Here is a 25,658-nt window from a genome sequence, read left to right on the forward strand (position 1 = left end):
GTTCATTAGGGAAATTTAATATCTTATTCTTCATCCCTTCTTGTTTCCTCGTTTATTAGGCATATGCCTGATTGGTTCTCAGTGCATCTGTTGTTCGTGGTTACTTATAATTTAATCTCTTCTCCTCTTCCTATATATTGACCTTTTCCCTATTGCTGGAGGATTCATTACAATTTTAGACATTCAATTTTCACACTTTCTTGTGAGATGACCTCTCTGTGTTTCTATACTCCTTGACCTGTTCATTCTTTTTTAAGCCCTAATTCTTGTTTGATTGTTATATTCCTAATCACATCAGTATATACCAGCTGCTTTCCTTGAAAACCCTGTCTTATTTGAGAACAGAGTTTTAATGAACCTAAAACGAATGTCTGTAAATAGTGTGTAGATTCCGTTTTAACATTGTGGAGTTCCAATTCATTGTGGAGGCCATTCATAAACTGAGAGACGCCAAAGGGGCAGAGGAAACTAGTATTTTGAATAACTGAAAGGAACAAAACACGTGTAAATTAGTGAGAGGAAAGGCAGTGGTAGAGGACGTAGCGATCACGAGTATGATGTCATGGAGCACTGACCAGATTTACTGAAGCATGATTCGATTAAAGTTGAAATAATCGAAATAAGAAATCCGATTGAAACTCTTTACAAATCATAACTGTGTGCGGTTCAGGGATTCGAACGCAGGACCTTGTCTTTCACTGGCATTGTAGTAATTGACTGAGCTATCCAGTCTGTCAAGAATCTAGACTGACGTCGACTTAATGGAAGGTGAAGTTGTGACGCCAGCTTCTTCTTCTTCTTTTTCTTCTTCCACGTGATCAGGCCCAGTGGATCGAAAGCTTCTACAAGTTTCCTCTTCCAGTGTATTCTGTCAATTGGTGCTATTCGCTATAGCCAAAGAGGGGAAATACGAGGGGTGTTCAGTAAGTAATGCAACACATTTTTTTCTGGAAGCAGGTTGGTTTTATTCAGAATTCCAATACACCATACTATTACCCACCCTTCTGGCTACAAAACATGTAGCGTTGCTCTTGGGGGGGCAAAAAGAAAAAGAATTGTTATTTTATATTTTTTTTGAAAAATGTCGAAAAAGTGAATATTTTAGTGGACCACTTGGCAACTGAATCAGGGATTGATTACACTATTATAACATACGTTGAGCATTAAATACCTGAATTAGGGAAACATTATCATTTCTGAGCATTTTTATATTCGCGAGGTAGTCATATCTGGAACAACACTAAGGGACCAGAAGATTTATAGACTTTAAAAGAAATGCAACACTACACAATTAAAAACAAATTGGTTCAGAAATAATAGGAAAAATATAATGTTCCTTCTGCTTCATGGTGCGTTCGGCCCATCAGCGTGATCGCAATTTCTGATGATGAACTTTTCATATTAAATTACAATAGATGACCATTGTGGTTAAATACTTTATACATAACACTCAAAATGTCCTCTTGATGCTGTCTGTTCGTAATCAGTTACAAGAAACTACATGTTTTCTGATTGGAAAAATAACAATTAGCATATTCACTCAATATTTTCACATGAAATATAAAATGCCGTTGCGGAGCGCAGCAAGTCCGCGTCCGCCTTTCATGGAAAACAAACAGTAAAAGGTGAGGCGCCAAATGCCTCATTTGTTTTGAAACAACAGAATTCTTTTTTATATCATTAATCGATACATGTACGTAGAGATTTACAGGCACCGCGCAAGAACGGCAAAGATAAAGAATAATAGATTCTGTCGCTGCTATGCGATGGTTCATTTCTTTTACTTTACAATTGTTCGATAACTTTAGGCCATCAGGCGTGTACTATTGAGCGTATATTAATGTTTGTGAGGCGAAAATTACTAATATTACAAACCATATTTTTCAAAATAATTTCCATCCAATGCGACGTCCTTACGCCACTTTACTGGGTGGACTTATACGTACACATGGTACCACTCTTGCTGCATCAGTAACCTCCCCATCATTTCCCCGGAGCGCATCCTTCATCAGGCCAAACAGAGGAGGTCGGATGGTGTGTAGTTAGCGAGGAGCCCAGCGTGCACGCACCTTTGAGTCCATTTGTGCAGTGAGGTGTTTGATTGTGATCCGTCGATCACTTCGACTGGGAGTGTCCCCCCCCCCCCTTCTCAACACTGCAAGAGACCCAAGTGCGTGCCGCTGGCCGGCAGATCTGCGCGACCTTGTTGCGATGACGACAGAGGCCTCGCCCGACGACTCACCGTGCTTTACTACCAGGTCTCCGCAGACATTCTACAAGCATCGATGAATATCTGCGATGCTCTGGTCTTCTGCCAAAAGAAACCCGATGAGAGCTGTCTGCTTGGAACGCACCTCCGTTACAAACTCCATTTTGAAGGTTACATACAGCACCGTCAACTACAGGAATTTCAAGAAACTGTAGGAGCTGAAGTAATAATATTCCACGGTGTCCGAAAACAAATTCTGCATTTATTCAACCGAAATTGGACGAGAGAAGAATGTGTTTCATTACTTATTGTAGTACTTTATGCTGGATTGCTAATCGCAGCCGGCCGCTGTGGCCGAGTGGTTTTAGGTGCTTCAGTCCGGAACCACGCGGCTGCTACGGTCGCAGGTTCGAATCCTGCCTCGGGAATGGATGTGTGTGATGTCCTTAGGTTAGTTACGTTTCAGTAGTTCTAAGTTCTAGGGGACTGATGACCTCAGATGTAAAGTCCCATAGTGCTTAGAGCCATCTGAACCATTTAATAATGTTGACTGGAATACTCTCTTTCAAATTCTAAAGGTGGCAGGGGTAAAATACAGGGAGCGAAGGGCTATTTACAATTTGTACAGAAACCAGATGGCAGTTATAAGAGTCGAAGGACACGAAAGGTAAGCCGTGGTTGGGAAGGGAGTGAGACAGGGTTGTAGCCTGTCCCCGATGTTGTTCAATCTGTATATTGAGCAAGCAATAAAGGAAACAAAAGAAAAATTCGGAGTAGGTAGATGACATTGTAATTCTGTCAGAGACGGCAAAGGACTTGGAAGAGCAGTTGAACGGAATGGACAGTCTCTTGAAAGGAGGATACAAGATGAACATCAACAAAAGCAAAACGAGGATAATGGAATGTAGTCTAATTAAGTCGGGTGATGCTGAGGGAATTAGATTGGGAAATGAGACACTTAAAGTAGTAAAGGAGTTTTGCTATTTAGGGAGCAAAATAACTGATGATGGTCGAAGTAGAGAGGATATAAAATGTAGACTGGCAATGGCAAGGAAAGCGTTTCTGAAGAAGAGAAATTTGTTAACATCGAGTGTAGACTTAAGTGTCAGGAAGTCGTTTCTGAAAGTATTTCTATGGAGTGTAGCCATGTATGGAAGTGAAACATGGACGATAAATAGTTTGGACAAGAAGAGAATAGAAGCTTTCGAAATGTGGTGCTACAGAAGAACGCTGAAGATTAGATGGGTAGATCACATACCTAATGAGGAGGTATTGAATAGAATTGGGGAGGAGTTTGTGGCACAACTTGACAATAAGAAGGGACCGGTTGGTAGAACATGTTCTGAGGCATCAAAGGATCACAAATTTAGCATTGGAGGGCAGCGTGGAGGGTAAAAATTGTAGAGGGAGACCAAGAGATGAATACACTAAGCAGATTCAGAAGGATGTAGGTTGCAGTAAGTACTGGGAGATGAAGAAGCTTGCACAGGATAGAGTAGCATGGAGAGCTACATCAAACCAGTCTCAGGACTGAAGACAACAACAACAACAACTAATCGCATTCTGGAAGAGGCTTTTATATTGCAGTGGTTGAAGAATGACTGATGACGACATACGTGTTTGTATTGGAAACTTACCGTAACTGGAAACTTTTCTCATACGCAGTGCCCCATCTCCTTATATCTTCAAGTAAATTTAAATACTGGCTGTTATAAAATGTAGCATGTAGAAACATGTGAATTGGAATTTTGAAGAGGCTAGAGAATATTGAATCGTTGAAAGATAAAAAACAAAACAAATAACAAAACAAATGACATAGCGTAGCTACGTGCCGACAAAGGCGCGACCAGGTGGAAGGAGACGGCCATGCCCCCAGCACTCTGTCCGAACGGCGTCACCAGGTCGGGGTCTCCTCCGAAGCTGGCGATGTTGCGCTGCACCCAGCTGAGCGCCAATTGCTGATCCTTGAGGCCAGCGTTGCCAGGGACGACCTCATCTCCCGTACTGAGGAAACCTACAACGAGTGGCTGTTACACTGTGCGAACGGTACGATATGTTCCTGTAATCATGCTTTACTGGTAGTGCATTTAATGTACAATTATGAACTCAAATTCTCAAAGCAAGAGCTGTCTTTGTAGTATGTTTATATCATTTCTGTTACTAACGGTATTTATAACTCGTATTTGCAACTACTAGAAAATGCCTATCTATATCATCATACGCATTGTGTTTTATTGACTTAAATCGTGATCAATGGTGTGAAATAAACCACATTTAAAATTGTTTTCCTTTCTAGATCGTTACATAAGATATTGAGTATGCATGGATGTTTTTGGCCTAAACCTTTAGCCGGGACAACGTAAACAAACATCAATGGTGCTGTCTTTCATCGTATTTTACGTCTAGGAATGTGTAGTGCTGTAAACGGACGAGATGTTGGAGCTACAGTCATCCTGTCTTTTTGACTTCAATGCACTCTCTCCCATCAGCCAAAACATTATGACCACTGCCCAGCTCGACGATGGATGCTTCCTGGTGGCGTTTCGGACACGTGACGCGCTAGCAAAAGTATTTAAGCGGAGCGGACTCGGACGAGTGATCAGCCTAGGAAAGATATGGGCTGCAATTGGGGAGATCCATTAAGATAACTGTCTCTGACAAAGGCAGAGTACTTTTAAGCAGAACCTGTGAACGAGGGAAACGGCGAATCTGGTCGAATGTTCACGTGCTACTGTCGTGAGCATCTACGGAAAGAGGCAGAAGGACAGTGAAACAAACACTAGGCAATAAAAGGTTGGACGTCCATGAGTCTACACGGAACGTGGGCTTCCAAGGCTTTTCTGTTCTGTAAAGGAGGATAGAGGGTGATCTGCGGCATCTCTGCCGAAAGAGCACAATGCTGGTGCACGCATAAGTGTTTCGGAGCACACTGTGCATCTTACGTTGTTGAACATGGAGCTCCGCGACACACCAACCGTACGTGTTCAATTACGACTGCAGTGAGCGCGGGACCACCGGGATGCAAACAGCGATCAATGGAAACGTGTCGGCTCTTCGGGTGAAGCACATTTTTGCTACACTAGGTCGATGGTCGTTTCCACAGACGCCGTCATCAAGGTGCAGCGCGCCACAGACGCAGGCTGTCGGGAACAGTTTTATGCTATGGGATACATTCTCCTACGCTTGCGTGGCGGCTGTGGCACTAACCGGAGACACGCTGACAGCGGTGAAACGCCTGCATGCTTGATGTCTTCCCCGACGGCGATGTCATCTTTCGGTTGTACAAATGTCCGTGTCTCGGAGCCAGAACAGTGCTACAGTAATTTGAGGAGCATTATAGGGAAGTCACGTTGACGTACCGGCTACCGGATTCGACAGATGTAAGTCCTATGGAGCCCATCTTGTTCTCTATTGGGCGCCATCACCGCGTACTGAAACCAGTGACTTGTTATTTACGTGAATTACATGATCTGTGCCTAGACATCTAATGTCACATACCTCCAAAAACCTACCAACAAACTGTCGGATCCCTGAAACGCAGAATCGATTATGTATTTCACTCCAAAGACAGACAAACGAGCTATTAAGCAGGTGGTCATAATATTTGGGGTCATCAGTGTATCATTTACATCTACCTTTACGTGATTACTCTGCAGTTCACAATTAAGTGTATGGCAGAGGGTTTATCGAACCACATTTAAGCTACCGCTCTGCCGTTTCACTCCAAAACAGCGCGCAGGAAAAACGAACACTTAAATCTTCCCGCGCTAACTATGATTCCTTTTATTTTATTGTCATAATTATTTCTCCCTTTGATGGTGGTCGCGAACAAAATATTTTCACACTCTGAGGAGTAATTTGGTGATTGAAATTTCATAAGAAGATCCTGACGCAGCGAGAAAGGCCTTCGTTTTAATGATTGCCTCCCCAATTCGTGCATCATATCTGTGCACTATCTCCCTTATTTCACGATAAAACAAAACGGTCTGCCCTTAGTGGATCTCAGATTCAAGAGAAGTAAAAATCTAGCTGACAAACAGAAGTTGAACTAAGCGAAAATGAGTATAAGGAGAGCAATGAGAGAAAAGTTCAATGAGTTTGAATGCAAAACTTTGTCAGCCGATCAGAGTAAAAACCCTAAGAGGTTTTGGTCTTATGTAAAATCAGTAAGTGCGTCAAAATGATTTATTCATTCACTCAGTGACCATACTGGCGCAGAAGTGGAAGATAATGAATAGAAGGCCGAAATACTGAATTCGGTCTTCCGAAATTGTTTCAACGCGGAAAACTGTAGAACGGTCTCTCCTTTCAACCGTCGTACGAATGTCGAAAGGGCAAATATTGAAAATCGATCGCGGAATAAAAAGCAACTACAGTCGCTTAGTAGCGAAAAGACGTCAGGACAAGATGAGATACCTATAAGATTGTACAAAGATTATGCGAAAGAACTTGCTTCCTTCTTGCAGTAATTCATCGCAGATCCTAGAGCAACAAACGGTACCTGCCGACCGGAAGAAAGCGTAGTTCATTCCCGTTTTTAAGAATGCCTTAGGACATTATAGACCTACATTGTTGGCGGCAGGCTGCTGTAGAATTATGGAACACGTTTTATCCTCAAGAATTATGCCGTTCTTGGATAAGGAAAATCTCCTCTATAAAAATCAACATAGATTCCGCAAACAGAGAGCCTCCTAAACTCAGCTCGCTCTGTTCCTCCATGAGATCCACAGCGCTGTAGGCTCAGGTTGATACTGTGTTCCTTGACTTCAGGAAGTCATTTGACACCGTCCTGCACTGCCTTTTAGTCAAGAAAATACGAGCTTACCGAGTATCAGAGCAGATTTGCGACTGGATTCAGGCCTTACTTGCAAACAGAACTCAACACGTCGCTCTTAACGAAACGAAATCAACAGATGCAAAAGTAATTTCCGGAGTACTCCAAGGAAGTGTGATAGGGCCATTACTGTTTACAATATGTATAAATAATCTAGGAGAAAGCATCGGATGCTCCCTAAGGCTCTTCGCAGATGATGCGGTTGTCTATAACAAAGTAGCAATGCTAGAAGATAGTAACGATTTGCAGAATGACCTGCAGAGAATTGATGAATGGCGCAGGTTCTGGCAATTGTCCCTGAACGTAAATAAATGCAACATATGGCGCATACATAACAAAAGAAATCCACTACTGTATAGCTACACTGTTGATGACAAACCGCTGGAAACTGTATCTGCCGTAAAATATTTGGGAGTAACTATCCATAAAGACTTTAAGTGGAATGATCACATAAAACAAATTGTGGGAAAATCAGATGCCAGACTCAAATTCATAGGAAGAATCTTCAGGAAATATAACTCACCCACGAAGGAAGCGACTTATAACGCGCTTGTTCGACCGAGTTTTGATTATTGTTCATCCATCTGGGATCGCTACCAGGCAGGACTGACAGAAGAGAGAGAGAAGATCGAATAAAGAGGGGCACGTTTCGTGACGGGATCGTTTAGCCGACATGAGAGCGATTCGCAGATGCTCAACAAACTCCATTGTCAGACATTACAAGAGAGGCGTTGTGCATCACGGAGGGATTTACTATTGAAATTTCGATAGCGCACTTTCTGGGAAGAGTCGGACAACTTATTACTGCCCCTCCCACTCCCTTCCACATACGTCTTTCTGAATATCCATGAGAAGGAAATTCGAGAAATTAGAGCCAATACAGAGGCTTGCCGACAATCATTCTTCCCACGCGCTATTTGCGATTGGAGCAGGGTTGGAGGGCTCAGTTTGTGGTAGAAAAGATACCATCCAACACACAATTAGGTGGTCTGCTGTGATATAGATTTAGAGGTGTGAATGGCGGAGCGGCCAAGTTGATAGAGATGTTCATGTAGATGCAGATGTTGAAGCAGATGAGAGAAGTTGTGTTGACGACATGTCTTTGAGTCTTGTAAACCAGGGATGGCCAAGAATTCTGTTCAGGTGCAGTGATGTTGAATGCGTGCCAGTCTGTCACGCCTGAGTACACTCTTCTTCCTCCACCACGCCACGCTGAGAGCGGAGAGGATCATGAGCCGTAGGTGGGGCGGGGGGGGGGGGGGGGGCGGAGGTGTAATGTGAAAGTGCCACATGCGACATGCTGGTTTGTTTCATATTTCTCAAGAAGATAGATCACAAAGTTTAGTATAAGACATAGTAAAATTTATATCTGGTATAAACTATAGGCAGACGGAGAGATGTAGACAGTTTCGCAGACTTTCGTCATTATGTTGTCACGTGATGGAGACTTGTTTAGTTCTGTAACAGCAAAAAACCTTTCACGTATATACATAGATCGAAACACTGATATCTCGTTTGCAGCCTCGTGCTGGAAACGACGACACTCTTCCTGCAGGAAACAACGTAGAACTCCCGCACAGTTTTAACGTAAAAGAATTTGTCTTTCAAACGTAAGTTACAGTACAAATCGAGCATTTCCATCTGCAACTGCACTGACGCGCTTTCAACTGAAATCGTAAACGATCTACAAACAGCTCAAAACAGTTGTATGACTGGAATGGTCCTTAAGCGCTTAGAAAGCTATTTCTGTAATTCTTTCAACGCCACATTATGTTGTTCAAATAGCGCGGTTTCCTTATCCCCAGTGAACTTAGGTAAATGGTCGGTGTTCCTTGTCAGAAGTTGTACCTTTCATAATGGGATTTTCTTTTTAATTACATCCAATTTCGTCATGAAGTCAGAAAAAGTTGTTTCTCACCTTGCAATGTCGTACTAAGGGTAGTCTGCAGACAACTCTGCTTGCACTATGAAGTCTGCAGTCCATTCCGGATCTTCTAATTTTTGCTCTTGCTTTCTTTTTTCCTTCAGAAATTCAACAATAGCGGGTCTTAAATAGAAGATCGTTCCAGGCACGTCCTTTGACTTAACAAATGGAATCTGCAGTAATATATAAGGTCTCCACACTCTTCGCTCAATACCATCGAAAAATATTGAAACTGACGATAATGTAAGCGACTTCAGAAAACGCATTATTCACACCAACAATTCCATCAAGTGTTCCATGTCTGCATAACTAACACAGAGTGCTTCTTGATGTGCACACCTATGAATCCCGCACAAATCGTCTGTTAGCTCTTTCAGCGACAGCTAAAATCTTTATATTCTTTCCGCACGCCGTTTCAGAGCAAATTTGATGTACCATTCGATTATGCGACTACGTAATAGATACTGGAAGTTCTCATCCTTCTCCCATGAGATTCCATCCATTTTCAAAGGATTCCGACGATAGATCGTTAGATTCCACCTTTTTGAACAAACAGCCACTGAAACTGTGAATTTCCTTTATACCATTGTAACGTTTATGTCTTAAGTAGGGTGTGGTGTTTATGTCTAACAAAGAATAGTTTTATCAAGTGGTGAGCTGACTGCGTATCTGTATGTTTACCTGAGCCTATTTTAAACAATCTGTCTATTAGCAAGAAAGCAATACCAGTAAACCCAAAATAATCAAAACCTGTGCGCGATAATGACAAATTAGAGGTAAGTACATTCAGATCTACTCGATCTTACTACGGCCCTCTAAATCTGAATAAGTACAAAAGTGGTTCCTGTGCAAAAAATTTACGAACTGTGTTAATTATATTCCTTACCTCGTACTGGTGTCACCTTGGGTAGCGCGTTGTTCTGCTCTCAGCAATATCAAACTAATCACAGTTGCAAAAGCCAAAATGCAAGATATTTGGCTGAGACACGTTGATGATTTGTTTAAATAAAAACGACTTGGAAATGAGAGGCGGCGCATGATTGGGGAGAATGACTGTAATATCTTATTTGAAAATCTTACTACATTGTGAAAATGACTTGCAATTGTTACGCCATATCATATAAATTACATTTACGCAAATAAATGATCATTACAAAAAATACAATAAAAAAACTTGGAGTTACATATCAAGCTGGTTTCATTCAAATTCGTTCTACAGCATAAATACATCAATACTGGTTACCTTATTCTAGATCGATGTAACAATATGTAGACAAAGTCTTCGTCGAAATTCCATAATAATACACTACTCGCTGTTAAAATTGCTACACCACGAAGATGACGTCCTACAGACGCGAAATTTAACCAACAGGAAGAAGTTGCTGTGATATGCAAATGATTAGCTTTTCAGAGCATTCACACAAGGTTGGCGCCGGTGGTGAAACCTACAACGTGCTGACATGAAGAAAGTTTCCAACCGATTTCTCATACACAAACAGCAGTTGACCGGCCTTGCCTGGTGAAACGTTGTTGTGATGCTTCGTGTAAGAAGGAGAAATGCGTACCATTACGTTTCCGACTTTGATAAAGGTCGGATTGTAGCCTATCGCGATTGCGGTTTATCGTATCGCAACATTGCTGCTCGCGTTGGTCGAGATCCAATGACTGTTAGCAGAATATGGAATCGGTGGGTTCAGAAGGGTAATACGGAACGCCATGCTGGATCCCAACGGCCTCGTATCACTAGCAGTCGAGATGACAGGCATCTTATCCGCATGGCTGAAACGGATGGTGCAGCCACGTCTCGATCCCTGAGTCAACAGATGGGCACGTTTGCAAGACAACAACCATCTGCACGAACAGTTCGACGACGTTTGCAGCAGCATGGACTATCAGCTCGGAGACCATGGCTGCGGTTACCCTTGAGGCTGCATCACAACTCAACGACGAACCTGGGTGCACGAATGGCAAAACGTCATTTTTTCGGATTAATTCACAATTTTCTTTATAAGTACCTGTTTCACCGTGAACAAATAGTGAAGGATAAATAACATTTACGTCACTATTCTGATAAACTGAAGACAATCTTGCCGACCAAAACAAGCCACACAAAGTGCTGGAAGAAAGTGTCGAATCGGACTGCTAAATGGAATGTCGCGCTATACCGAGAATGATATAGCAATACCGAGACGTACCGAATAATGCCGAGACAGACCGAACCTCGGACCACATGCAGGCAGCACATTGGGCAAGTGTTAAATTTTGCGGGTCGTGGCTGACCTGGTGTAAACTTGGTTCTTTATGGTATCATATTTTTACTGTAAATGTGTAGTGCTTTCTGAGGCAGACACTAGGGAGCAACTCAACATTTGCATAAACGAGCGCGGAAAACCGCCTAAAAGCCACACTCAAGTTGGTCGGTATACCAGTGTAATGTTTGTTAATCGTCTGCATATTTTCGATTCGGGCCTGGCTCAAATACCTGTCTCACAATGATCCGCGCCTGGCGATGCATTACACGAAAAGATAAAAATAAATGTATTCAATAACGACATATTAAAAATAGCGTTTCTGGGTAGAGAAATTATCTCCTAGTTTCATGTACATACCGAGCGGCCCGAGGCGGTAATTGATGGTGACGAGAATGACGCCGTTGGAGACTATGAAGTCTGGTCCGTACTGCTGGTCTGACCCGCTGCCAGATCCGAACCCGCCACCGTGGATCCAGAAGAGCACCGGTAGCGCCGCTGCCTCCGCCGGCGTGCCCGGCACTTACACGTTCAGGTAGAGGCAGTCCTCGCAGCCAGTGCCCGTACTCTGCACGCAGTCGCTGCCGTACTGCGTAGCGTTCAACACGCCCTTCCGGGCTGCTGCTGGCCGTGGAGCCTGCGGAGAACACGAAGAAACAATTCCGTGCAAAGATGCTTTGATTTCCGTTTGGTTGTACATGATATTACGAGTTGTCGAAGAAAGGCAGAAAATTAATAAACCCATCGGATACCGTCACTGAGTTAACTTAATAACATGCCCGCCCGGTTGGCCGTGCGGTCTAACGCAGTGCTTTCCGGGCGGGAAGGAGTGCCGGTCCCCGGCACGAACCCGCCCGGCGGATTTGTGTCAAGGTCCGGTGAACCGGCCAGTCTGTGGATGGTTTTTAGGCGGTTTTCCATCTGCCTCGTCAAATGTGGGCTGGTTCCCCTTATTCCGCCTGAGCTACACCATGTCGGCGATTGCTGTGCAAACAAGTTCTCCACGTACGTGTACACCACCATTACTCTATCACGCAAACATAGGGGTTACACTCGTCTCGTGTGAGACGTTCCCTGGGGGGGTCCACCGGGGGCCGAACCGCACAATAACACTGGGTTCGGTGTGGGGCGGCGGAGGGGTGAAGTGGACTGCGATAGTCATCGTGGGGTTGCGGACCACTGAGGCTGCCGCGGGGACGGAGCCTCTCCGTCGTTTCTAGGTCCCCGGTTAACATAACGTAACATAACACAACGTAACTTAATAACATGAGTACGAAATGTTTTTTATCAGTGTTTTTAAAATGGAATTTTTTTTGTACTTTTGTATGGTAAATCCTGATTAGGCTGGCCCACGACGAGAGAATATTACTGTCCCATCAACAATGATGCCATTAGAAACGGAATATGCGACGGTACCTGATGCTTACTGTTGAGTAGTTGCTCTTCTAAACAGCGTCCTATGCAACTAAACTAGTTGTTTCTTTACCTATGATTGCTCGTACTGTACTTGGACTATGCGCAGCATAAAAGTTAAACAATAAATTTAAAACAAGGGTTCTGTTCTTTCGTATGTAATTTCTAGACGAAAGAGAATTATGTTTAATACTGTTTGTTCAAGAAAGAACATCTCAAATGAACTAGAAGTGGTCCTACGATATTCAGTTAACAGAAAGAAAATAGCCTTACCAAATGCAGTAAAGTTATATTGAGAGCTTCACGAGAATTGTAGCAAAATCCTTAAAGTAGATTGTAATTTAAGATATACGAATGACAATACACGAAATATTCGCCAGCTCAAAACAGTTGAGAGTTAACATGATTCACAAGTTGACAAACGTGGTACAAACGGTTTTAACTCATACTCTGTCTGTCCTCAGTTCCGCAAAACAAGGAGAAAAAGTTAGTCCTGTTCTGTAGCACATTCAGACCTCTTGAAATATAAAGCCCCTTCAAAAGTTACAGTATTGTAACCGCCGTTCACCGCCCAGTGTCTGTCACCAACAGAAACGAATGTCACACGTTACCACAAGCAGGTCTGCCTTCTTCCAGAACAAACATCTGAGTGTCCTCTTCAAGATCCAAGCGAAAAGCGTCCTCAAAAGTTAAACTCTCTTCGCGACTGTTCACTGCCCATAATCTATCACCTATACAGCTGAATGATGCACATTACCACAGGCAAATCTGTCTTCATCCTGCACAAACATAAAAGTGTCATGAATCGCTCCCTTGAGCTCTTCTCACGAAAAGTCCCAGTCTTCACTTGGTTCCCATAAGGTTCTGCTACTGTCTACTTTTCCATTGGATGAACGCCATCCCCACCAAAAGTACATCGTTCTTACGTTCCACAGACTTCATGCGACTCAATGTGCCCACTTTGTGGACTAAAGTAATGTGTTAAAACAATACTTTAAAAAATTTTACTAACATTTATCACACTCATAACATCCACAATAAATTTAGATAAGTATTTCTCCATGAATAAATAAGCCAGTATTCTTGTGCAAGTGACGACAGATTGTTGTTAAATATGGTTTAAACAGTTATTTATGTCTGCTTCTCAGAAGCCTCTTTTGTTTCTCTTTTCAGTTGTGGTGTCCACTAACACGGGACCACTTTTATGACGTCATCTGAGATATCGTTTGTTGAAATCGCATGAAGCAAGTTGTTAATTCAAAGGTTCACTGGGAAATATACAGCTCTGTAGTTTTAAAGATATTGAAATATTGTTGTATCACTGGGTGCGCTTCGTTTTTCTCAGATTGCGGTTATATTCAGATTTGCTTTAATACATGACTGTAAATTATTACAGACTCTCATAAGACCTGTAAGGAGCCATTTTTCAGCTTGTCTGATGCTCCACCATTTTTTGTGCATCAACTGTACAAAGGCCATGGTAGCAACAATTGTCCGAATTCGCAGCTTTGGGATTTACCCATTTCCGGTGGTGCTGCTCGTCTTAGCACCTATTTATTCATAAAGAGCTTATTTACCTAAAACTAGTGTGGGGAAAATGCTGGGGAAGACTAGTATGGGTTCAGAAGGGGTAAAGAAACAAGAGTTGCTGTAGGTTGTGTGAGGATGACTGAGGAAATAACAAAAACGAGCAAGGAGGTGCATCTTTATTTGGTCTACCAGGGATGGAGTTCGATAGAAACAGCTGGAGTACACTGATGAACATCTTAAAAGATGTTGGTATATACTGGGATGATAGAAGTTCAATAAAGGAGGTGTACACGAAGTAGAAAGTGACAGAACAAGGAATGAGGCGATGGAAGAGATGGGCAACGGAAGCGGTTGTGGAGAGTCTGATGTCCAACAAAGTCAGGACCCACCCCAAATGATCACGCAGATTAATTTAAAAAGAAGATACTGCCACACAAAGGAAAATGTCATATTTGAAAAAAATATTAATAGGGGTATGGCACCTTAGCATGAAACACATCGGTGCCACATCCCTCACACAGACATACTAACGGCAGGAGGAAATTCTAGCTCTGAATGAAAACAAACGGTCACAATAACAATTAGACTTATTACCTTTAGACATGACAAATACCTCCCGATATTTATAAAGAAACACTGACAAATGAATAATGGAGTGTAGCAGTAAAGTATAACCTTGGCACAGGTGGATAAAACAGTTACATTAAAAATTTGGGGGCACGGCCAGTGATTACGTTAATTGTTAATTACATATAGAAAGTACACCAAAAGATACGAGCAAGCACTTTAGAATTGTCAAAATTGAGAGCAGCAAGCTGGATAAATAACTTTAGAAACCAGGCTCCTTAAGGGAGTGAATGAAAACACGTAGAAAGTGAATATGGTAGCTGGCGCCAATGGTGGCTGGAGAATATGACTTCCGCCCTCTCTTTGTACTATTACTGCTTAAGTACAGACGTCCTTCCAGGCTTGTCCTACCAGTCATCTCTTCTGACTTAAACTGAGCTCATTAAAAAAGCCTGAAGTGGATTGTACTATACAAAGTCTAAAGCAAAGTGCTTACAATAGCTTGAATAGAAGTGTTGTTTCCAAATGCTTTTTGTAAATCGGTTGTCATGCTACCAGAAAGGGAAATTGCCTCCCAGGAGCATGGTGAGTTCCAACGAAAGAAAAATACGTAACAGCGTTAAATAGTTTCCTGCTATTTCCTGTATCATTATACTACAATCGATCGGTCAGAGGTGGTCAGCTGAAGCGAGGAGACTTCTCCCGATTCTTGACATGTTTCTCAAATTGATGAACGAAAAACCGCACTTTGGATCAGCGTAATAGAGAGGGCTCTCCCGAAAACGACAAAATGATCCAATCAGAACGTTTTATTCTAAAAGTTGAAACTGAGTGTTACTTTGGGACAGCGTAACGGACATTCACAAACCTAGAGGTCTCTCACCTGGATAAAAGGCTTCTAGAGAGTTTTATGTTTTTGACAGAAGAATGCGTGTTCTGCTAACCACCTGGAGAGTGGGCTGGGGGAACAAGAAGGCCAGGCTCACTACCTGCGGATAGACGCCTGCCCGTATCTTAATAGTTTTATAGCGGAAAATTCCTCTAAAAAGGACCCTTATCTCGTGCATCCAACACTTAAGCTTTCAGGTCCTCGAAGCCTCCACCAAATACATACGAAAAATAGAAAAGCAAACAGAGAAGTGAAAAATAGCGACTGACAATGTTAATTTTTTTTGTCATCAGTCTTCTGATTGGTTTGATGCGGCCCGCCACGAATTACCCTCCTGCACTATCCTTTTCATCTCAGAATAGCACCTGCAACCTACGTCCTCAATTATTTGCTGGATGTATTTTAATTTCTGTCTTTCTCTACAATTTTTGCCCTCTACAGCTCCCTCTAATACCGTGGGAATCATTCACTCACGTCTTAACAGATGTCCTATAATCCTGTCCCTTCTCCTTATCAGTGTTTTCCACAGGTTCCTTTCCTCTCCGATTCTGCGCAGAACATTCTCATTCCTTACCTTATTAGTCCACCTAATTTTCTACATTCGTCCGCAGCACCACATCTCAAATGCTTCGATTCTCTTCTGTTCCGGCTTTCTCACAGTCCATGTTTTGCTACCATACAATGCTGAACTGCAGACATAACGTTCTCAGAAATTTCTTCCCCCAATTAAAGCCTATATTTGATAGTAGCAGACTTCTCTTGGTGAAGAATGTCCTTTTTGCCGTTGCTAGTTTGCTTTTGATGTCCTCCTTGCTCCGACTGTCATTGGTTATTTTACTGCCTAGGTAGCAGAATTCCTTAACTTCATCTACTCCGTGGCCATCAATCCTGATGCTAAGTTTCTCACTGTTCTCATTTCTACTACTTCTCATTACCTTCGTCTTTCTTCGATTTACTCTTAATCCATACTCTGTACTCATTAGACTGTTCGTTCAGTTCAGCAAATTGTGTAATTCTTCTTCACTTTCACTCAAGATAGCAACGTCATCAGCGAATCGTATCTTTGATATCCTTTCGCCTTGAATTTTAATTCAATTCCTGAACCTTCCTTTTATTTCCATCATTGCTTCCTCGATGTACAGATTGAAGAGTAGAGGCGAAAGGCTACATCCCTGTCTTACACTCTTTTTAATACGAACACTTCGTTCTCGGTCGTCCTCTCTTATTATTCCCTCTTGGCTGTTGTACATATTGTATATGACCTGTCTCTCCCTATAGCTTACCCCTACTTTTTTTCAGAATTTCGAACATCTTGCACCATTTTGCATTGTCGAACGCTTTTTCCAGGTCGACAAATCGTATGAACGTGTCTTGATGTTTCTTTAGTCTTGCTTCCATTATTAACCACAATGTCAGAATTGCCTCTTTCGTGCCTTTACCTTCCCTGAAGCCAAAATGACCGTCATCTAGCGCATCGTCAATTTTCTTTTCCATTCGTCTGTGTACTATTCTTGTAAGCAACTTGGATGTATGAGCTGGTAAGCTGATTGTGCGATAATTCTCGCTCTTGTCAGCTCTTACCGTCTTCGACATTGTGTGGATGATATTTTTCCGAAAGTCAGATAGTATGTCGCCAAACTCATACATCCTACACGCCAACGTGAAGAGTCGTTTTTTTGCCTCTTCCCCCAATGATTTTAGAAATTCTGATGGAATTTTATCTATCCCTTCTTCCTTATTTGATCTAAGTCTTCCAAAGATCTTTTAAATTCTAATTCTTACACTGGATCCCCTATCTCTTCTAAATCGACTCTGGTTTCTTCTTCTATCACATCAGACAAATATTCCTCCTCTTAGAGGCTTCCAATGTATTCTTTCCACCTATCCTCTCTCTCCTCTGCATTTAACAGTGAAATTCCCGTTGCACATTTAATGTTATCACCCTTGCTTTTAATGTCACCGAAGGTTGTTTTAATTTTCCTGTATTCTGAGTCCGTTAATGTTAATATAGGTCTGCAATTAGAGAGCAGTGTAACTGAACGACTACTTGATCAAGGGAATTTGCATATCATCCTTTGAAGTATGTTTAGAGGAAAATGGCCACATTACAGAATGCTAGTCAAGAACTCTCATTATCATCGAAGCTGTTCAACAAATATGGAGAAGAACTGACAGCCAAGGCCGTAGAGGACACAATAAGCTTTTTTATTGAAGGAAAAGGGGTAAAGACTGTATAATACGCGGATGATCGTGTAGTGCCGGAGGGATCAGAAGGTAGTTAGACCAGATGCCAAAGAATTTGCAAAAAGTGACAAGTAGTACAGCATGAAAAGAAAACTACAGAAAAGACATAATTGATAAAAATAAGCAAGTAGGAAGATCTAGTTAACATTGAAAGGTGGCTACACTGAGTCACAGCGCCATAGATTGCGCCAAAGAGTATTATTCCGCCGCCTCCATTGGGGCAGTCGTAGTTCAGAGGTTGCCGTGGGCAGTTGTAGTTCAGAGGTTGCCGTGGGCAGTGCTTGTTGAGAGGATGTCGAGAGCAGTACTAGTTGAGAGCATGTCGTGTGCCGTTATTGTACTGCTGGGCGAGAGAGTAGATGCTGTTCGGTTGGTGTGATGTATGTATGGAAGATGTTGCAATGATCACAGTATATCTTTCGTCAGTATACACTCCTGGAAATTGAAATAAGAACACCGTGAATTCATTGTCTCAGGAAGGGGAAACTTTATTGACACGTTCCTGGGGTCAGATACATCACATGATCACACTGACAGAACCACAGGCACATAGACACAGGCAACAGAGCATGCACAATGTCGGCACTAGTACAGTGTATATCCACCTTTCGCAGCAATGCAGGCTGCTATTCTCCCATGGAGACGATCGTAGAGATGCTGGATGTAGTCCTGTGGAACGGCTTGCCATGCCATTTCCACCTGGCGCCTCAGTTGGACCAGCGTTCGTGCTGGACGTGCAGACCGCGTGAGACGACGCTTCATCCAGTCCCAAACATGCTCAATGGGGGACAGATCCGGAGATCTTGCTGGCCAGGGTAGTTGACTTACACCTTCTAGAGCACGTTGGGTGGCACGGGATACATGCGGACGTGCATTATCCTGTTGGAACAGAAAGTTCCCTTGCCGGTCTAGGAATGGTAGAACGATGGGTTCGATGACGGTTTGGATGTACCGTGCACTATTCAGTGTCCCCTCGACGATCACCAGTGGTGTACGGCCAGTGTAGGAGATCGCTCCCCACACCATGATGCCGGGTGTTGGCCCTGTGTGCCTCGGTCGTATGCAGTCCTGATTGTGGCGCTCACCTGCACGGCGCCAAACACGCATACGACCATCATTGGCACCAAGGCAGAAGCGACTCTCATCGCTGAAGACGACACGTCTCCATTCGTCCCTCCATTCACGCCTGTCGCGACACCACTGGAGGCGGGCTGCACGATGTTGGAGCGTGAGCGGAAGACGGCCTAACGGTGTGCGGGACCGTAGCCCAGCTTCATGGAGACGGTTGCGAATGGTCCTCGCCGATACCCCAGGAGCAACAGTGTCCCTAATTTGCTGGGAAGTGGCGGTGCGGTCCCCTACGGTACTGCGTAGGATCCTACGGTCTTGGCGTGCATCCGTGCCTCGCTGCGGTCCGGTCCCAGGTCGACGGGCACGTGCACCTTCCGCCGACCACTGGCGACAACATCGATGTATTGTGGAGACCTCACGCCCCACGTGTTGAGCAATTCGGCGGTACGTCCACCCGGCCTCCCGCATGCCCACTATACGCCCTCGCTCAAAGTCCGTCAACTGCACATACGGTTCACGTCCACGCTGTCGCGGCATGCTACCAGTGTTAAAGACTGCGATGGAGCTCCGTATGCTACGGCAAACTGGCTGACACTGACGGCGGCGGTGCACAAATGCTGCGCAGCTAGCGCCATTCGACGGCCAACACGGCGGTTCCTGGTGTGTCCGCTGTGCCGTGCGTGCGATCATTGCTTGTACAGCCCTCTCGCAGTGTCCGGAGCAAGTATGGTGGGTCTGACACACCGGTGTCAATGTGTTCTTTTTTCCATTTCCAGGAGTGTATATGGAGGTAACAAAATATTTTTTTATTTCAAATCTCCTTAATAATAATGCCTCTTGGTCACAGGTTCAGTCAACAAAGCATCTGGCTCGTGTTCATGTATTAAACCTGTAATTCTTGTTTCTGTGTGCAATTATAGTATTTCTGGCTTTTTTAATTAGTCCATTGTAAATGGTGTTACAAATATCTTGTCGTATTGAGGAAAAACCGTGCCAGATACATGTACGTTGAATCACACTATCACACACAGAACAGTTACACTTGTGCTTTGTTGTTTCGTAGCTTTTATAGTTGCAGGGGACTTAATTAATCAATTGTGTTAACGGAAATTTCTCTCCATTCTTTATTGCTATTTTATGCAGACAGATTGCGTACTAATACCAGTCAGGGCCAACCGGTTACGAGACTTCGTAACCGGACACACAGCTACTAAAATTATTTTCATTTTATAATTAAGCCCCCATGCAACGTATTCTTAGACACAAAAGTAGAACAAGTAAAATCATTTCCGTATCTGGGATGTTTAATGATGTGGAACAGAAGCCACACAGAAAAAATAATCGGTAAGGTATCTATGGAAAAGAGAGAGTTTGAAAAGATGATGAAGTTACTAACAAGTAGAAGAAATCCAATGGAGCTGAGTAAAGATATGCTAAATATTATGTCTTAAGTGGATGTCATACTGTAGTGAATCATGGATAATTATAAAAAAGAAGAAAGCTATTTTGAAAGTTTTGAGATGTGGTTTGAAGGCCTACTGAGAGCCTTAAGAATGAAGAAGTAATGAACAAAGTAGGGGAAGAGAAGGAGAACTGGAATCGACCAGAAAGATGAAAAAATGTTATCTGGGACATACCGGGAGGTTATAATTAAACTTTCCCTATTCAACACGTTTTAACAGGTAAATTAATTGCCGTGCTAGTACCAAACTTTGTAGCAGTAATGTCTGGAGTATGAGGTGTACGATTTCCATGTGACTCACCACCACCATTCAGTTCCAACTATGGCCACCAGCTCCCGTGATCAGTCACCGTGTTTCATAGTCTCACACACCTGACCAGTAGCAGTGCGCTTGTTGATGTGTCAACATAAGCTTGGACAAAAGGAGCAGGGCGCTATTGGTGAAATTCCATTATCAAAGCAACAGTAATCCTGCAGCTGCACTTCAAGAATATCGCCGGCTGAAAGGAGCTTGAGGAAGAAGTTTGAATTAACTTGAGAACTGGGCGTCACTCCGGGAAGAGGTCGACAACCGGTTGCATCACGTGTGGTTGATGAAATCGCTGTTGCTATGGCAGACGACGCTGCGCACAATTCCCGATCGTCAGGCAGTGCTAGCGCTGTGTCACGACGGTTGAACATCCCGTGGTCGACTATACGGAAGATGCTTAGAACCATTCTCAAAAGATATCCATACAATATCCATATCGTACAGCAGCTTGCACCACAGAACTCACAACAACGTGTTGACTTCGCTGTCCACTTCCTCGCAAGGATTGAAGTTGACGAGAGCTGGCCTGGACCATCCTATGGGCAGACGAAGCTCATTTTTCTCTGACGGGTGAGGTGAACACACAGAATTGCCGAGTGTGAGGATCTTCAGCTCCAGCCACTGTGCATCTAAAGTTGCTCTGTATGGCGAACGTATCACCGTATGGTGTGGCTTCACGGCTAAGTTCATCATTGGCCCATTCTTTTTTGAACAGATTGGCGCTCAAGGACCAAGGACATGCAGTGTGATTGGCCAGCGTTACTGCGATATGTTTCGCCAGCATGTCATACCCGCCCTACAGGAGAGAGACGCATTAAACTCAACAGATTTCGGGCAATATGGGGCCCCATAGCACATAGCTTGTTAAGTTTACCTGCTTCTCCGAAACAAATCTGGAAACGATCGAATTATCAGCCGACCGTTTCCAAATGCTTGCCCGGCACGACCACCTGATCTCACTCCCTGTGATTTGCAGAATGGAATTCTGCGTTTTCAGACTCTTCTGGGCACTAATGGGCGCCATATTGTGCCCCTTTTGTAGACGTAATGGTGTGATGTACCATAACAGCACTTTCAAAGTGTTTCAATTGAACTGATTCCGCGTTATTTCTCTTCCCATGTCCTTGACATTTATGCTGCCAACTTTAGCCCTCGTGTGGTAATTAGTTTCCGTGTTATAATGTGTTAAACAGGGAAAGTTTAATTATAACCACCCGATATACCACGTAGGAATTATATGCAACAGAAAATCTTAAACGGAGTATACAATCCAGTAAAGATATTACACTTTCTGGAAGATGCAAGCTATTGCCAGACCGTAAGTCGAACGTGTGACCTTTGCTTTTCGTGGACAAGTATTCTACAAACAGAGCTATCCACAGTTTTACTTCCGCAGTAGCTCATCTCCTATCTTCCAAACGTCAAAAAACTTCCCCTGTGAAACTTAGGGTACTAGCACTCCTGAAGGAAGGGATATTGCAGAAACATTACTTAGCCACAGCCTGAGAGATGTTTCCAGAATGAAAGAAGAACACTGTATTCCTATCACAATAAAATGTAGTACTCAAATTCTTTGTCAATGCTATTCTCTGTGTGTCAATTTCGGGCCATCTGCGCAGCAAATGTTGATTTATTTAGATTTTTGCTATTGAGTGCATACGTATTTTCGACACTGTATGCTGAAACTCCTATCATTTTGGTCAGGTAAAAATTTAGAGCATGTAGAGCATTCCAGCTTATTGATGCAAGATGTGTGATACACTTCATTCTACAAGGTAGCGCACGAATAGTTGACAAAGTTTAACACAGAATAAACATTATACATCAAGAAATACTTCATTCAGATTTCGCTGCAACTTCTTTTGTTTCATGGAAATGTCGGTAGATATCGTATTGCTGCAGTATCGCCAGTGCCTTGATTTGCAGTTAGGCGCTTTGCCATGACCGAGAATGGACGTTTATCTGTTCAATAGCATGTCAAGACAGTGCTCCTTTATGTTAAATAGAAAAGTGGCATAGCAATGCAAAGAAGACAAATGGCACTATTCCACACGCGTTGGGTTCCATCAAGCAGCACAGTTCTCCGATTAACGAGAAAATTTTAGGAAGAATGTAGTTTGTTGGATGGGAAACGACCTCGGGCACCTATTGTTCGTTCTCCGGAAAATACCGCAGCGCTACGGGTCGTCATTCAACGAAGTCCACTCAGATCGTCCCGGCGGGAAGCAAGGGAAGTGGGGATATCATCTCGTTCTGTACATAGAATTTTACAGAGTAACCTCGCGCTCTTCCCTTACAAAATGACTGTGTTACAGCAGCTGACTGAGCAGAACGAATAGGGAAGACTGGGGTATTCATTATGGACAGAAGGAAAAGATGAAATAATGTTCGCCGGACGCTGTGGCCAAGCGGTTCTAGGCGCTTCAGTCCGCAACCGCGATGCTGCTACGGTCGCAGGTTCGAATCCTGCCTTGGGCGTGGATGTGTGTTATGTCCTTAAGTTAGTTAGGTTTAAGTAGTTCTAAGTCTAGGGGACTGATGACCTCAGATATTAAGTCCCATAGTGCTTAGAGCCATTTGAATCATTTTTGAAATAATGTTCAGCACATGGTTATTAGACAAGCTTATTTCCACCTAATAGAACAGTAAATAAACAAAATTGTTGGATGTGATTCTTGAGTTTCTCCCGGCGTATTTGATAATCAAAATATCCACGGGTATGCTGTCGGTCTATAGTGTCCAACGGGCACAATATTTCGGCGATCATACATGTCGCCATCATCAGGTGAACTGACGGACTGAGCTCCTGTGAACGTGCCGGCACGGAGATCCGTACGCTATGGCTGCTCAGAGGGAACTGGGTTCGGTCGCGGCGGCGGGCGATTTAAATACCCTCCGCCCGCGGCGCGCTCCCTCCGCCGTCCGCGCCCTGCGCCACGATCGCGCCGTGGAACAGATTGCGACGGCGTCTGAGATGACGTCGGTGTGATGGCCCTGTCCGCCGTGGTCGCCACAACTATACGTTTGCTCGATTTACTCTTGATTAACCCGATCGCTGGTTCCCAAGCCTTGCTAAGGTTATAGCCACAGTCACGGTTTATGAGGTCGTCATTGGTGCGAATTTCGATGGCCTCTCTAACAACGCTGTCCCAGTATCTCGACGTCTGTACCAGAATCCTCGTGCGGTCATACTCCATGGCGTGATTTTCCGACAAACAATGTTCAGCAACCGCCGACTTGCTCGGATACATCAGTCGAGTGTGCCTCTGGTGTTCACGGCATCGATCCTCGACGGTACGCATCGTCTGACCAATATACGACTTGCCACATTGACACGGAATCTGGTACACGCCGACCTTCCTCAAACCGAGGTCATCTTTGGCGCTCCCCACCAGTGCACGAGTTTTATTCGGAGGACAAAACACAGTTCCGACCCGGTGTTTCTTCAGAATGCGGGCGATTTTCCCCGAGAGTGCGCCTGTGTATGGAATAAATGCAGTGCCTACCTCCTCCCTCGTGACTTCATCCATCTCAATAGGTTGTGCTGCAGTGGTTGGGCGGAGAGCACGTTGAATCTGCCAATCTGAGTACCCATTTTTTCGAAATACAGTTCTCAGATGTTCCAATTCCTGGGGTAGACTCTCTGCGTCAGAGATAGTGCGCGCCCTATGTACTAGAGTTTTAAGTACCCCATTCCTCTGTGAAGGGTGGTGGCAGCTGTCTGCGTGCAAATACAGATCAGTGTGCGTAGTCTTCCGATACACCCCATGACCTAGGGTGCCGTCAGCCCTTCTCTTGACCAAGACGTTGTAAGTAGGCTGTTTATGTTTTCTTATTGGCAACGTTACGTAGCGCTCAATATGAAAATCACTGGCTGTGCTGTGTGCAGTCTGTGGCTAGTTTGCATTGTTGTCTGCCATTGTAGTGTTGGGCAGCGGCAGCTGGATGTGAACAGCGCGTAGCGTTGCGCAGTTGGAGGTGAGCCGCCAGCAGTGGTGGATGTGGGGAGAGAGATGGCGGAGATTTGTAATTTGTCATGAACTGCTATATTTATATATGATGATATATACATTGTTTGTTCTCTATTAATATCTTACATTTGCTAACTATCCCTATCAGTAGTTAGTGCCTTCCATAGTTTGAATCTTTTATTTAGCTGGCAGTAGTGGCGCTCGCTGTATTGCAGTAGCTTGAGCAGCGAAGATTTTTGTGAGGTAAGTGATTTGTGAAAGGTATAGTTTAATGTTAGTCAGGGCCATTCTTTTGTAGGGAATTTTGAAAGTCAGATTGCGTTGCGCTAACAAAATATTGTGTGTCAGTTTAAGCACAGTCATGTATAAATGTTCAAAGGGGACGTTTCAACGTCAAGGAAAGGTAATTTACCCCCCGATTCAGTCTCCATAGTGAATTTGATGTTGGGGTGTATGGAGTTTAGATGTGTAAGGAAGTCAAGGAGTTTATCCATACCATGTGGCCAGATGACGAACGTGTCGTCCACGTAACGGAAAAAGCAAGTAGGTTTCCATACGGATGACGACAGGGCTTCCTCCTCGAAGTTCTCCATGTACAAATTCGGCACCACCGGTGAGAGTGGGCTACCCATGGCGACTCCCTCCGTTTGTTCGTAGTATTCTCCATTAAGAAGAAAATACGTGGAAGTCAAGACATGCCTAAAAAGTTCAGTGGTCTTCTCGTCAAACTTCTGACTAATCAATTCTAGTGACTCTCGCAGGGGTACCCTCGTAAACAAGGAAACGACGTCAAAACTCACCATGATATCTGACTCATCCAACGTGAAGCTATCAAGGCGTTTAACAAAATCCACGGAATTACGGATGTGATGAGGGCATTTACCCACATAAGGACTTAATATTCACGTCAGGTATTTGGCCAACAAATATGTAGGTGCCCTGATGTTGCTGACAATGGGGCGTAATGGTACCCCCTCTTTGTGAA

The 25,658-nt window shown here is 43.7% G+C and overlaps 1 protein-coding gene across 1 annotated transcript in view; it reads right to left on the reverse strand.

Annotated features, from left to right (window-relative positions):
* Positions 1 to 25,658, reverse strand: part of LOC126475234 (acetylcholinesterase-like) — a 140,036-nt gene that overhangs the window by 68,530 nt on the left and 45,848 nt on the right. The window contains 2 exon segments of the mRNA XM_050102912.1: positions 4,038 to 4,223; positions 11,577 to 11,853. Of these exon segments, the coding sequence (XP_049958869.1) occupies positions 4,038 to 4,223; positions 11,577 to 11,853 (463 nt within the window).

Source organism: Schistocerca serialis, chromosome 4 (genome assembly GCF_023864345.2).
Source record: "Schistocerca serialis cubense isolate TAMUIC-IGC-003099 chromosome 4, iqSchSeri2.2, whole genome shotgun sequence".
Classification (NCBI taxonomy): Eukaryota; Metazoa; Arthropoda; class Insecta; order Orthoptera; family Acrididae; genus Schistocerca; species Schistocerca serialis.